This window comes from Panthera pardus, unplaced genomic scaffold, assembly GCF_024362965.1.
Source record: "Panthera pardus isolate Hobbes unplaced genomic scaffold, ASM2436296v1 HiC_scaffold_7, whole genome shotgun sequence".
Classification (NCBI taxonomy): domain Eukaryota; kingdom Metazoa; phylum Chordata; class Mammalia; order Carnivora; family Felidae; genus Panthera; species Panthera pardus.
The window spans coordinates 21049921-21065562 of record NW_026527002.1 but is presented as its reverse complement, the minus strand read 5'-3'; the positions used below and the strand labels follow the sequence as shown (position 1 = coordinate 21065562).

Here is a 15642-nt window from a genome sequence, read left to right as displayed (position 1 = left end):
CAAGGCAAGAGATAGAATGTGATAAGATGTGTTGTTTGATGTCTTTTAGCTTCTTGTCAAATATGAACTTCAAAGGTTGGAGAGCTCACAGTTCAAGATGGACTTTGCAGTCAAGTACTCGAAATACGAGTCAAATTTAGATGCCAGTTGTGACCATTGAAAGCAAATGCTCTGCTTTGACATTACTATAGAGAGATTGGCACGCGTTCTGTCTTAGATGGTGGCTGTCCAGGTTCGCATGGAGGTGTAGTTACAGAATTGTCAAAGAAAAGGGAGGTCGAGCCTTTTTCCTCCAAACACAACTTCGAACTCACTGAGCTCCTTAAAAATACATATTTATTTGGAGCTCCTAATTCTCTATAAAACTTGGAAGACAGATGCTTGGTTTGGAAAATTTTGAGGAGAAGATGCCACAGTCATCTGCCTCTGCCAGAAAAAGATCTAATGTGGATTTCGAAAACATTAAACTGTAACCAGCCAGCACTGTATTCTAATAGTTCCTAAGGTGAGTGAGTTAGCTCAAAAATGCATCCCTTGTAACTACATATGTCGACCTAGGGAGTGGAGTTGTTCTGGACCTTCTGGCCATAATTGACTGTGCCATTATGGTGGCGTCTTGGTACAAGGATCCATGACTGGTCTATATGAGGAAATTTGCTGTCTTGTTTGCTATTGCAGAGGACATAAAGTCTCATCTAAAAGTGATAGGAATCTGTTGAGGTTTTAAAATTAAACAAGAGGTATAGGGCTGTTTCATGTGATTTAGAAATGGAATTTACTCTGTCAAAGTCCATTCCTATCCATCCAGACTCGTAAGGCTTAAACTTGGAAGTAATATTGAGACCACATGGTTGGACACGTGGCTGGCCTTGTTGGTACAGTTGAGGACGATAGTACAATAACAAAGGCTACCAGATATTCACTTGTCCTCAATACTTTTCTATTTGCTGAGATTTAGTATCAACAGCATCTCAGTGAGAATTACCATTCCTCATACTAGCCTGAGAGATTCCAACCCATATCTAGGAGAGAAATCTGGCAAAGAGTTTGGGGAGGAGAGGCAACACACTGGGCACATCTGGAATTTGGGAGGGGGAGTAGAAATTGTCTGATGTGTGAACATCAGATAAAAAAAAGTATTAGGGTTTTTGTTGTTATTGTTCACTTGGAAATAGGGTAAGAGTTCCCCCTCCCCCATCTCCACAGTCACTACTTAGCCATTCTTCTAGCTGGTTGGAAGTTGTTCTTTATTTTGTATTTTCTATGTAATTATTTCCATGGTTTCTCTGAGTTACCCAGGTGAGCAATTTGAATGTGCTGTCCGTTTGAGACTTTTGGTTCAAAGAGACTGAGACAGATGCTGTGCAGAGTATTGGCATTGCCCATATATCTATTCTTCCTTATCTTATCACTCCCTTGTTCTCACATAAAATGAGGGGAAAAAAGGAGATTTTTGAAATTTTCAAAGAAAAATCTGCCTGGTGATTTGGTTTTTCCTGCCCCAGAGCTGATTTTTCTTTTCTTTCTGTGAACCAGGAGCCTTTTTGTAGGTGGGAGAGCGGTTAGTAAGGCAAATGTGTGAACCTCTCAGCATGGCCAGACACTGTTTGCAGAATGAGAGAGAGAGATGGATGTGGAAATAGGGTTGAGGGAGCATTGTCTACTCATGGAGAACCACTAAGAGAAACTAGGCAACTAGTTTTCCACCTGCTGTCTTCCACACCTTCAATTAAATTTTATTCATTTCTGATCACGCGTTTCTTTCAAAAGAGTGCATTCTTGGAATCAAGTATCTCACACATTTTTTATCAGTGCAAGTAAAAGGTAATGAATGTGAGCACAATGAAATGCGCTTTGCTCTTCAGACTTCCCCATGAGTTGAAACAAGGTTGATCTTGACACCATGGTAATAGAACCAGAAGATAAAAGACCTTCCTGTATTTCTGCAGAGTACAGTACAATCCACAGCCCATCAACACCCATTAAAGATTCAGACTCCGATCGATTGCGTCGAGGTTCAGATGGGAAGTCACGTGGACGGGGCCGAAGAAACAATAATCCTTCACCTCCCCCAGATTCTGACCTTGAGGTATGTCATTGACAATGACCTAGTAAATAACAAGGTATCTTGGTAGTTAAATGATGGTTCTGTACACACGCCATGTAAATAGGCTGTGATCAAGATACCCAAATGCTTTTGTTCCTGCTTTTTTTCCCTATGTTAATTGTAAGTAAAGCATTTTTTTTCCCTCTTTCATGTTGATTGTAAGTAAAAACAATTATTTCTGTTTTCTCTTCCATTTTAACTACGTGCAAAGCATCCGGTTATTTCTCTCTAAGGAAATACAGTAAAGTATATAATTCTGCTTGAACAAAATTCTCTTGTACTGCTCTATATCGTTGCCATTTCAGTTAAGTGTCATACTAAAAGTGATTAATAAAATCCACTTTGAAAATTAAAGACACACTTAGGTATATGAGAAAGGAAAACCTGGGATGTTCTAAACTGAAATGGCAATTGTCTTATGAGACCTGTTTTGGTGGAGTTCAAAAGCAGGAGGGATTAAATAAAACCTTAAAGGGTAGATTTCATAGCTTTGAATCCACTGCAATTAAGTTTCTGGGTTTTGCCAAGTGAAAGCTGATGGTGGGAAACATGATTATTTTGGCTGAAAAGACGAAAATTTCCCAGCAGAACCTATGTGTATGAATATATACTGGTGTGAGTGGAAAGGAGAAGAAGAAATGTATGCTTCAGAAGCCTTTGTGGCATCTCAAAGACGTTTTTGAAATGAATTCCTTCAAATCCAATTCCAAATATCTCAAGAGTGTGTTAAGAGCACATGCGATGTGTCTGCCTAAGTTTTATAATCTGAAGAAAACAGGCAGGAACAATATATAACCCAACTGCATGATAACAGTCCAAAGGTAGCATAAGGTGAGTAGATGATGTGAAGTTTTAGGTTTTATGTGCATTTTTTTTAACAGTTGGCTTGACAAAAAAGAAACCTAAGATTTGTTATTTTAACACTTTAATAAGCAGAGAGAAGAGATAAGAAAAAGAAAAATGGAATGATGTTTAACTGATTGCCCCCGCTCTGTCTCAATAAGTTGTGAACAGACTAGTTTTAACTCATTTTTCATTTTTTCAGAAGGGAGAACTGTGAATCGTCAGTTCAGAAGTAGAAAGGACATACATTATTATTTCTTGCCCATGCTTGTATCGATGTCACTAATATAATTGTTCTACACACCATCTGAGGTTATAACTGGAGAAAAGCTGGGAGATACTCTTTGGAAGAGTTGTATTTTAAAACATTTTTAAAAATTCAGATTTTTCTTTTGTCTTCTATTTCAAGACTGCTTATTTATGTTGAAGTTAACTGAATCACAGGTTTCTCAACCAAGGGAAAGACATCCTGATTTGGTTCTTCCTTTGTAGAGGGTGTTCATCTGGGACTTGGACGAGACAATCATTGTTTTCCATTCCTTGCTTACTGGGTCCTATGCCAACAGATATGGGAGGGTGAGTACCGAGAGACAACAGTTTTTAATTTCTTTAGAGTATATATGTCTAGAATTGAACTTTTATCCAGACAGGGATGTGGTTTAACTTTAAATAATAAATTTAAAATATGAACTGGAGAACAACTGAATTTATGGATACAGATATATGTGTAAGGCAAAAACATATAAATGAGCAAGAGGAGATCGTTTTCATATAGGTTATATGGAAAAATATTTTGTTTTATATTTTTTATGTGAGTCATTCAATTTTGTTGGTTTTTATTCGCAACAACATATTCGGGGGAGCCAGTATTTCACATGTTCTTGTCTTCAGTGATTAGCCGAGTTAGTATTTTATTTTCAAAACACCTGTTAAGAATGTCTTTAAAAGTCGCTTTGCTATGAGCTAAATCTATGTGAATGGTATATAAAACTGGGCCTCTGAATGACAATAGGACCAATACATCAATGTTTAAGTTGTTACAATACTTACCTCTGGTGTGGTAGGTAAAAAATAATATTACAGACAACCTTCCGTGAGTAGAAATTCAGCCTCGGTGTTCTGTTTTCGGGTTTCCCCAAATCCTTGGAAATTCTTTTTGATCTCTTCCTTGGTGGCTTCATGAACCTTTCCCACACCAAAACCATGTTAGTTAAAGTGGCTATAGGTAATTGAATATGTGAATACGATATTTCTCATTTTTTTCCATCATTAAAGAAACAATACTACAGGTTTTAAATCTGTGAAGATATCGGTTCAGAGCCTTAGGAACTGAATTCTTGTGTCTTGGTGACTCTGGTTGTTCATCGCAATTAAATGTTAAAACACAAAACGTGCATCATGCTCTCATTACAGATTTTATCCCGGTACCCATTCTTTCAAACAATACTTATTTCAATAAACGTATATTGAGTGCCTGCCCTGTAGGTATAGTTTGACAGTGAAATTTGATGAACTATCCATTGAGCGTTATAGTGAAGCTTTCCTTCTCATAACCCTGAAGTTACATATACCACCCCCCAAAAAGGCTGGAAAATATGCACGTTTGTAAGAGCAAAAATATTCCAGAATATTCCACCCTTTGGATTTCTATTTAGAGGGGCGCCTGGGTGGCTCAGTCGGTTGAGCGTCCGACTTCAGCTCAGGTCATGATCTCACAGTCTGTGGGTTCGAGCTCCGCGTTGGGCTCTGTGCTGGCAGCTCAGAGTCTGGAGCCTGATTCGGATCCTATGTCTCCCTCTCTCTCTGCCCCTCCCCCAGTCTCACTTTGTCTCACTCTGTCTCTCAAAAATAAATAAATATTAAAAAAAAATTTAGAAATAAGATATCTGGGGGCACCTGGCTGGCTCAGTAAGTTAAGCGTATGACTTCGGCTCAGGTCATATTCTCATGGTTCGTGAGCTGGAGCCCTGTGTTGGGCTCTGTGCTGACAGCTGAGAACCTAGAGCCTACTTAGGATTCTGGGTCTCCCTCTCTCTCTGCCCCTTTCTGACTCGTGCTCTGTCTCTCCAAATATAAACATGAAAAAATTTAATAAGAAGAAATAAGATATCTGTAAAACACAATATGCCCCATCTTATGGTTAGAGTTTCTATGAGAAGAAGACAGTTAACAAAAATATAGTATAATTAAAAAAAAAAAATAAAGCCACAGAATTAGTCATTCAAACAAAGTCTCTGCTTTGTGGCCAGCACATAATAGGGATTCAGCAAATATTAGCTGTGGTGTTTTTTTGTATTATTCCCTCTATGAGTACTATTACCATTCCCATTTCTACAAAAATTACTACTTAAAAGCTAAAAATTAATAGATGAAATGTCAATGTGTGGTTAGTAGGAAGAATCTCAAAGATTTTCTTAACTATTTTAAGGTCCCTCCAACTAACTCCTAAGGAAGAAAGCTGGCTCCTGGAACTCACACAAAAGTATTGAAAAGAGCATCCGCTTAGAATACCAGCATTTGAAAACCATCCAGAAAGTCTCCAGTCTTTAAGAGCTTTCTCATTAAAGGCCAAATTGATAGTTGACTTGATCAAGGCTTTGTTCACCACTGAAAAGGGCCAGCTTAGGGCAAGATGGTGAGCATCCCGTGACCTAATGACCTCATGTCAGTCCCTGGCCACAAATTATTGGTCTGCGCATTCACACCTAACCTAGAAACCCCTGGCAGCTTAGACTTTCTTATTCAGATTCTCAACGATATCTAAACAAAACAAGTACCACAAATTTTATTTTTAAAAGTGTCAACCATTAGTATTTTGAGGCTGCATCAAATAGTATTTTGTTTGTTAGTTTGTATAGTTTTCTCATACTAAGGCATGTGATGAAAAGTTTTATCTCCTATAATTTCCAAAAACCAAGTGTCTATAGTCTTTATAGGTGATCTGAAATATTTAAATGTAAGTTAACAGAGGTCAGGGAGAAACTAATTTCAGGAAGCCTGGTTGGGGAAGGTCTTCCTGAGCATGACTTTGATTTGAACCTGAGGTCCAAATGACTAAAAGGCTGGTTGGTAATGTGACCGTCACGAGAGAGTTCTAAGCAGAGGAAGCAATGAAGGCAGGGCAGGAAAGGGTTTGATGTTTGAGGGACAGAGGCCAGGTGGCTGAGCTCAGTGATGGAGATGCCGAGTCAAGATGTGGGCCGGGATGAGGGCAAGCGTGAGCCATGTCAGGAGGGTCAATGTCGTTACACATGGCATATGAACTCATTGGAGGACTTCAAGGGAAGACATGGCAAGATCTGATTTAGATTTTTACATTATTTGGGCTGCCTGTGGACAATTAATGATGGGGAGAGAAGACTGGGGAACAGAGTGGTTTTGGGGGTGACCCGATATACTAGCAATAGAGATGGAGAGAACTCACTGGATCCTGGATTCTGTTGCAAGTAGAGAAATAGGATTTGCAAAGGATTTGGTTTGGGCTGGTGCACAGTAAGTAATAAAGAGGAGTGAAAAAATCATTCCCAGGTTTTTGTTTTTGTTTTTGTTTTTGTTTTTGTTTTTCCCTGAGCTGCTGGGCAGCTTAGTCATGTATTTGTTGAGATGGGGAAGACATCCACTTGGATCAGGCAAGAAGGTGGATGGAAGGTGAGCCTGGGACACGAGGAAATGGACAGGCCTTCAGATGACAGGCTTAGTGACAGTACACAGCTCAGGATCAGAAGTTCCTCAGATACTCTCAGTGTGATTTCATCCTAAATATTTGTGAACACCCTCTTTGTGCTAACCACCTGTTGTCTCGATGTCATGTGGCATCCCTTCTGAAGACACATTGCTGAGGATGTTGAGTTGTAGCCTGAGGCATGCAAAGAAGCTTGTTTATTCTCTTTATTAGAGAACTTTACAGACGGGAAGATTTTGCTCTCAAATCTGGTAATCATGCCTTGTAAAACTGTGCGTTTCAACAAGGATCCTTCCAAACAGTGATAATAACCAAGCTCATTGGAGAACTTTGCCCCCTTTTCATTCCTCAAGGCACTAGGGAGAGAAGTCTTAAGGCAGTTGAAGGGCAAGCCTTCTTTCTTGGAACATAGTTTCAGTGGCGTCCCCAAGCATTGTGAAGGGAGCGTGTGGTTGGGCCTTCCTTATTCTACAGGCATATAAAGAAATGAATGCCTGACCATGTGATAGCTTTTCTGTCTCTATGGGAACCAGATACTTGAGAAGTAGCTTAGTCACAGTAGCTTAGGCGACCCAATGAGTAGGCCATTCAGTAAGGGGATACAGGATCTGGTTGATATAATGCAAAATTAGGGCATGTTACAGCAATATGTACAAAAAAAGTTTGAGAATGTCCCACCTTCCATGTAATTCTAGCTGTGGGAAGCAGGCATGTCGGGCATTATAAGGAAGTGTTTTGTAACAAAGGTGATGGGAACAAAAAGAGGCTGCTGGGTACATGACAGGCCTGGCTAGGGAAGAGAAAAGCAAAAGTGTAATAGCAGGAAAATGAAGTCCCTGGTATGTGACCATACATTCAGCTGTTGTTAAAAATATCCATCCTGGCTTTTTTGTTGTTGTTGTTTAATGCGTTTTTCAAAGTTGCTTTCAAACGAAATCCATACTCCTCAATTTCACTGAAGAAAACTAGTTTTGATTTTTTTTCATTGAATGCCCTTTTAAAAATAGACAGTATAGTCCTATTGTTAATACTGAACCACATACCCCAAACTTACATTTCAAGTAAGTGTTGTGTTGATGTCCCAAGCATGATTCCACCTTGTGGGAGGACTCCCCAAGATACCTATAGCCAACAGCTTCATGGTTTGACTACTTTATTTTTATTGTTTCTTAACACCGGTGTCTGATATGGATTTGGGCTAGAACAGGTCCTAAAGACATTGAGCTTTACTCCACATTGTACACAGAAGCCTAAACATGAACACTTAAGACAGCATAAAGCTTAGCATTTTCAACTGGAGGCCCGGCTTATTAAGAATTTCCTGTGTACCCCATACTTGTTTAATTCAACATTAGAACTCTGAAACTGCTACTGCCAAGCCCATTTTACGGATGAGGACACTCAGTCTTGGAAGAGGTTAGAGACCAAATGTCTGGTATAAAATAAATACTAATTCTGTTGTAACATAGTTGAAACTTGACGGTCAAAGCAACAACCACCACAAAACAAAACCTCGAATCCTGTGTAGTGGCCAAGAGTAACGTGTAGAAATACCTTTAAATTTATGAAGTACTGGGAGCCCGAGTGGCTCATTTGGTTCAGCCTCTGACTCTTGGTCTCAGCTCAGGTCATGATCTCATGGTTGGTGAGATTGAGCCCCATATCAGCCTCTGCACTGACAGCACAGAACCTACTTGGGATTCTCTCTCTTCCTCTCTCTGCCCATCTCCCTCCTCTTTTTCTTTTTCAAAATAAATTAATAGATATGAAAAAATAGATTTATGAAGTACCAATAGGAGATCTGCCTATGGTGTGATTGAAAGCATCAGATTTGAATTCATACAGATCTAGCCTCAAACCCAAGCTCTGACTTTTCAGCTCTTTGAGCCGGAGTAAATTGTTTATTCACACTGAGCCCTAGTTTCCTCTTCTATAAAACTAGCCACTTGACCTTCAGAATTGCTTTAAGAATTCAGTTGTGTCAATTATATCTCAGTAAAGCCAGAGGAAGAGGGATCTAAGTTGTGTCCTGAACTTAAAGGGCCCAGCTGTATGTCTTATTAATAACAATGACTCAATAAAGAAAACAGCATATGTCACTGATTGATCTTGTATCTGCTGTCTAAACATTAGTTATATACTGCACCAGGCTTCTAGAAGGATGCTAGTTGCCAGTATGAATTTAGGTCAGCTAAGCCTCCCTAGTGAGTAGATACTGTAATCATTCAGGACGTTGAGCAGGGAAAACAGCTCTGAGCCCATTTCATTAGAACACTCCCACTAACCGGTAAAGGTTGCTCTTCTAAACCCTGTTTCAGAATGAAACACTAAACTCCAAAATCTTTTGAGGCATGATCTTCTTCCATGGTGGCTGGTATACATGTGGAATTCTTGGCATGGCACCAAAGCAGTGGACATCTAGTGTCCTCCTTGGGTTATAGAGGATCTGGGTACGGAAACAGAGTAATCTCTCAATTGGAAGCTCCACACCAGAGGTTGGCAAACATTTATTACCTGCGCCTTTACCAAAAATGTTAAAGGGTCAAGTAATAAACATTTTAGGCTTTATGGGCCATGTACCTTCGTAACTGCTCAGCACTGCCCTACTTGTGCAAAAGCAGTCACAGACAATAGACAAATAAATGTATCTGTATTCCAATAAAAATTACACTTCCAAATTGGAATTTCATGTAATTTTCATATGTCATGAAATATTTTTCTTCCTGGGGATTTAAAAAATCTAGACCAAGGGTCTAGGCTAGGAACTGACAGACCATCTCCCATGGGCCAAATCTGGTTTATGGCTTGTTTTTGTAGTCTTTCAAGCTAAGAATGTTGTTTAAATTTTTAAAGGGTTATGAAAAAGAGAAAGGATATGTGTCAGAGACTTTATATGGACTGCAAAGCCTATAATATTTGTCCTTTTAGAGGAAGAAGTGTGCCTGCCTCTACTCTAGATCCTGCTCTGAACTTTGTGTTGATTCATTTTTGCCCCTGCCCCCAGGACACCAGGACAATTCAGTGACACCCACACTTTGGCCGACTAGATTGTAAACTCAGTGCAGATCTTGTGTGTCTGTATCTGGGCCCCCAGTGAAGCACAAGCCAGCACAGGAATCTGTTAGGGTAGGTGAAATGGCTGTAACAAATAGGCCCCATATGTCATGACCACAGAAATGGATCTCTTTCTTATTTCGTGGTCTCAAGTGGATTTTCCAGGTGACTTGGTTTAGGCAAGGTTTGATAATGGTTGTGCCATCTCACGTCCAGCTTCTGAGGCTTGTGTAATCACTGTCCTAAGCTTTCTAACCCACAGGGAGAAAAAAAGCAGGAGGAGCATGGATGGGAGACTAGATGGACCAGGCTTTCGTGGCCCGGTGCAAAGGAGGCTGGGAAATACATGTAGCCTAGCTGTGTGCCCAGGAAGAAACAGAGTGTGTTGTGGTGACAGGGGGCAGCAGCAGCAACCACAGTTGTCAGGGAAGAACTATTTGATAAGTGAGCGAAACCCAAAGCACACTTCCCACCGCAGCAGAGCAATGCCCGACGACTGTGTGACCCGTGTGCCCAAGAATCATGAGTGGCCAGTTCAATCCCAGAGGAAGGTTTCCTGATTTTATGTTTTCTCTGCATATCAAGTGCTGAATTAGATCAAAATGATGAAGTAATTCATGGTTTCAAGTATAACTTTTGCATACTACAGAATGACGTGGAATCTAAACTCAAAAAAAAGCTTTTTTTTTTTTTTCGTTTTGCTTTCAGCTTTTCATTGGTCTCAAAAAGACAGTGTTGTTGACTATCAGCTGAAAGATCCTCCTCCATTCATTTCTTCGTCCTTATCTTGACGGTTGTTCTCTTTCCCTAACTGCAACCCCCTTCCGCTGTCAGTAAGTGAAATGTGTGTTCCTGCTCCCTTATTGCATATGGCCTTGTTTTTCTTCAGGCCTGTGAAAGAGAATGCAAGGATTGAACATAAAGCATCACAGCTTCCCAACCATGATGACCAGCCTGCCCCCACTAGCTTGGGACCTCCTTTGCTCTGTGGCCTCAGGAAAAGCACCTTGTATCTCTGAGTCTCACTCGGTTCATCTTAATCTTCCGTCTATAGAATGAAAGCAATCACAACACTATTAGGAGAACTATGTAAGCCACATAGAAAAATACTTACAAGCACTCCATAAATAAGAGCTTTTGCTTACTGTGGGGATTCAGAGAAGGGAGTGGGCAGTAAGGAATACAGCGTTTTGTTGTTGCAGGAAGCAGAGAGACAGGTGGAAGCAGAGCATAACCATTGAGGGAAATGGCTCAGAAAAATTAAATGATTGGCCCAAGGCAGTACATCTAGTAACGGAAAACATCAGGAATACAGGCTAGTCTTGTGATTGGTCCATCGCCCTCAAAGGAGTATCACAGGGAGCATTGAGTGTCCCAATTTTGTGCTGTAGGTGTGGGGATGCCATGAACAGTATTAAAACAGTGGAGTGATATGATGGAATTGTACAATTTGGAAGATTAGCCCGATAGCACAATAGATTATCACAGTCCTCCTGGTAGGAAATAAAAAGAGGCCTAAGGAAATGGCTGTAACACTAGGAAAGAGAGAGATAGGAGAGTGGTTACAAATGAAATCTAGATAGGTCTTTGGATTGGATTAGCTGTTTAGGCTTTCGTTGGCACTGCGTGGGTCCCTATGTGTTGAGGCCAATTTGGCTGGGTCTCCTATGGTTTTATTCTTCTCCCTCCCACTTTGTACCACTGCTTGGCTGTTGTCCCATGTTTGGGATTCATTGGGCTTTCTCCACAATCAAAATTAATCTTCGGAATGGTGAAGCTCTTTTTCTTATTTTCCACGTGGGTATTCTTTTCATGATGTTGAAAGAGAGTCTCTGAAGTAAAGAGAAAATTAAAGCAGTCGGGTGTCACATGTCTAATCAGTAAAAATGACCTGATTAGCCCCACCACAAGTTGGGGTTTGTTTTTTTTTTGTTTTGTTTTGTTTTGTTTTGTTTTAATCATTCAGTCAGTAGTTCAACCGTGGTTTATTTTTCATGTGTACACACTCTCTCATGGTAATCCACATTATTCTTTAACTGGCATCAAAACTACACCCAACTCTTAAAACTTGGCATTTCATGTCGGCTGCTCAGGGATAGGAGCTTCTAAAATTACAAAAAGTTAATATTCCATTGATCATATTGATGACGTTAGACAGGTGGAAAGAAGACAATGAAAACTTTGGGTCTCACAGGTTGTATATATCACTTACGTAACACTTCCAGAGATATTTTTTTAAAAGAAATAACATTTTTGCATACATTTTTCGCTTCTCTCAGATAAGGAAGCTCATTTTCCGAATCTTATCTTTCATCCATCCCTGATGAGCAGCCAGCATGGGGCCCTGAAAATAGGCCCCTCTTGTACTCAGAGTGCCCATTCCTGTTTTTCAACTTCTTTTCCCCCAAAACGAAAGATCCTGAATGAGAATTTATTTTAAATGACATCCAGGCCTTGTTTGTGGTTGTAATGTTAGCATTCTAAATAAGGACTGGTTGAAGGGCTCCAAAACAGGTATTTTTGCCTTCATTTGGCTGATGCTGCCCAAAGATGTGTTGTCAACTTGAGCATACTTTATAAGATTTTCACATTGACCAACAAATCCTCATAAACCTGCGCGCGTTGTTAACATCACACCTCACTGGGCCACTACAACAGAGTAATTGCTGGCCGGGGGAGGCTTAGCTGCCCACGTAGGATCAGTACAGATAGAATTTAGGAACCTTATCCTTTGTTCTACAACCTCAAAATGCAAGTACCATATCCTGAGGAACTAGTTGTACTTTTGAAATCGTTGAACCACCTTGTAGTAACTCTTTCTAGCCCAAGATTAATTCTTTAAACAGCAGTTGTTTAAATAGGATATATCTTTTTTTGATCCAAAAAAGAAAGGGGTTGTGTAGATTTGATCTCATAGAGGTAAGGAGTGTGTGTAGATTTGATCTCATAGATGTAAGGAGCGTGTATAGATTTGATCTTCTAAATGTAATGGGGTACATATTGAAAAAGGAGAGATACAAAAGATGTTTATCACGTATTTAAAATGTGCTTATAAATTAAAAACAGTAATAGATTAAAATTTAAAAGTAATACTATTGTTTTTTTAACTTCCCCCAAAATAAATCCCCAACACAGTATGTACTTTGTAGAACCCAATTACTAATTCAGAATGCTGTAGCTATCTAAAAGTGGAACAGTGACTTAGGTGTTAAAATATTTCTTAAAGGTCTCAAAGAATTTAAGTTGGACAAACTTCAATTGCCTTTGTGTTTGCTTGGTTTATTTTACCATTATTATTTTTTTCTTTTCAGTTTAGAAAAATAAGATAGTAAAAGAAAAGGAATAAAAGGGCAAAATATACAAGAGTGTGTCAGTAGGAACCAGAGTTACATTAAAAATAGGAACGATTTTTTTTTCTTCCTGCTTTACCAGTATATCTAAGCAATAAAAAGAAATTGCTTCCTTATTAACATTTGGTATGATTTTTTTTAGTTGTTCTTATAGTAAAATTGAAGTGACATGGTTATTCTCTTTGGACTGTACATGATCTGATGTAATATTTGGCATTTGTGGCATTTTTAAAACTAAAAATCTAGGGATATATCTTTTAATACAAGGAATGTGTTAAAAGGGATATATCTTTGACATAAAAGGAAGGGATATTTTTATGGTTAGGTGAATGGCTAGCTTTAAGATTTCTAGGGAAAGAAGAAAGCATTTTATTTTTATACTCAGAAAACATTCTAGATCCTATTCAAAAGTCCCAAGAAGAGATAAATAGGTTTTCTTTAAACTTTCTATTTTGAGGCTCAAAGGACCACGGACACTCAGACACTCTGAAAAGTACAATTTTTGAGAAAGTAAATGAAAATAGGTTAAGAAAATAATTTTGAATCAGACTCTGTGTGTGTGTGTGTGTGTGTGTGTGTGTGTGTGTGTGTGTGTGTGTGTGTGAGAGAGAGAGAGAGAGAGAGAGAGAGAGAGAGAGAGAGGGGTGGGTATGGGGATGGTTCATGCTTGGCCTTAAAAATAGGTTAAATTGCCATTTGAAGCTAGGAAGTGAGAATTGGGGATGAGTGCATATGACCCTTCATATATTTTTTGCAGCGCTTACTTAAAAGATAGTTAAGATCAAATATCATATACAAATAACAGAATTAGCAAGGCAGATGTAACTATTATATTTCTCCACCTAAAAGGGCAACAAAATAATCTGAGAAGCATGAACTTCAACCTGGTCCCTGGAATAAAGCAAAAGTCGTGTAGGAAATTACCCACTGCTGCCCCCTCCCCCCACAACTAGGAGCAGGGACCTGGAGGAATTCAGCCTGGTGTCCCTATTGGCTAAGGTACCCTGCTAATACCACGTGGTCTCCATGCCAGGACCACCCCAAATTTAAGACTCTATCAAAAGAACTTGTCATAATAGAAGGCCTTCAGTCAGTACGTTATCCTTATAGCACTAGTTTAGTTGTGGGTAATGATCACTCAAAATGTCCATGAAGTAATTCAGAAAACTGTACTACCAAATGGCACCCTTCTCACGTTGCACACACAAAACCTCCCATGTCATATGGGCTACAGTACGCAAGATACACACCTGGCCACCCACCCTTTGTTTCCTGGCCTGACATTAACAAGTCATTCAGAAAGTCAGTCTTTCATAATTTATTGAACAATGATTGTATATTAGTATAGTGGTGCTAGCCACAATTCCTGCCTGCAGGGAGCTTATAAATTAATGATGGAGGCTATTGATGGAGAATGAGTGAATCTTCAACAGTAGTCTGTCATCGGGGCAAAATCGTTCTAAACTAATGCCACTATAAATCCACAAAATTTATGTCAAACCACAGAATCTCCAAAGGAATAACAATATTAGGAAAGAAACAAGTCTCCTTGTGTTAGTCGTGACAAGCATTAACTAGTAGTAAGAAATAGCCAATAGTGGAGTGCCAAATGATAAAGCTAGTACTGTGGATGAGAAAAAAAAAATCAGGATCCATGGGAGCCATGCAACCAAAAAGTAAATGCCAGAGGCCCTAAATGAGATGCTTCTAGGGTTACTGCTATTCTTAAATTACACTGGGAATTCTCCTTTGCACCAGATCAGCATGCAATGTGACACCGCCAGTCCTCAATGTATGAGACATAGGTCCTGTGGCTTCAATTACAGATGTAGGAGCTTCCTGGTTTTCTGGAAAAAAACATCTCATGTGATAAAAATTAATAGAGCTAACATAGGCAAAGCAGTGTCTGACATAGATTCTGTGTATATTCTAAAGATCACTTAAGCCTGGGTGAGGATTACCAAGCCAGTCATAGCACCTTCTTTTCAATAAATGGTAATACATGGAGGAACTTGGCAGGCCATTTGCAATTTTGACTTAAAAATAATTTTTTTTGACATTTTAAAAGTATGGTTTGAATGTGCCTTACATTTTCAAAATAAATACTCATAGTTGCACTATCCAAAGACAACCAATCACGTCTTGGTGAATATTTTTTATATATTTAAAAAAATTTTTTATACTAACTTCTAAACACGAAAGTAGGTGGGATAGCATAATGGAACTCAGTGTCACCTCTAAACTAACAATTATCAAATCCTAGTTAATCTTATTATACCTGTAACCTCACCACATCCCTCCCTTGCCCTGATCTCTCCTATGATTGTTGAAAGCAGATCCCAGATATGTTACTTGATTTGTATATATTTCAATATGTATTTCAATATGTATTTAAGACTCCATTAAAAGAATTTTTTAGCTGGAGGCGCCTGGGTGGCTCAGTTGGTTAAGCATCCGACTTCAGCTCAGGTCATGATCTCACAGCCCGTGAGTTCAAGCCCCGCGTCGGGCTCTGTGCTGACAGCTCAGAGCCTGGAGCCTGCTTCAGATTCTGTGTCTCCCTCTCTCTCTGCCCCTCCCCTGTTCATGCTCCGTCTCTCTGTGTC

At 39.4% G+C, this 15642-nt stretch overlaps 1 protein-coding gene across 13 annotated transcripts in view; it reads left to right on the top strand.

The window, feature by feature from the left end:
* Positions 1–15642, top strand: part of EYA1 (EYA transcriptional coactivator and phosphatase 1) — a 352397-nt gene that overhangs the window by 269867 nt on the left and 66888 nt on the right. For all 13 annotated transcript variants that reach the window (XM_053896121.1, XM_053896120.1, XM_053896119.1 and 10 more), the window contains 2 exons: positions 1950–2089; positions 3443–3526. In XM_053896121.1, coding sequence (XP_053752096.1) covers positions 1950–2089; positions 3443–3526 — 224 coding nt within the window. The remainder of the gene's footprint in view (positions 1–1949; positions 2090–3442; positions 3527–15642) is intronic.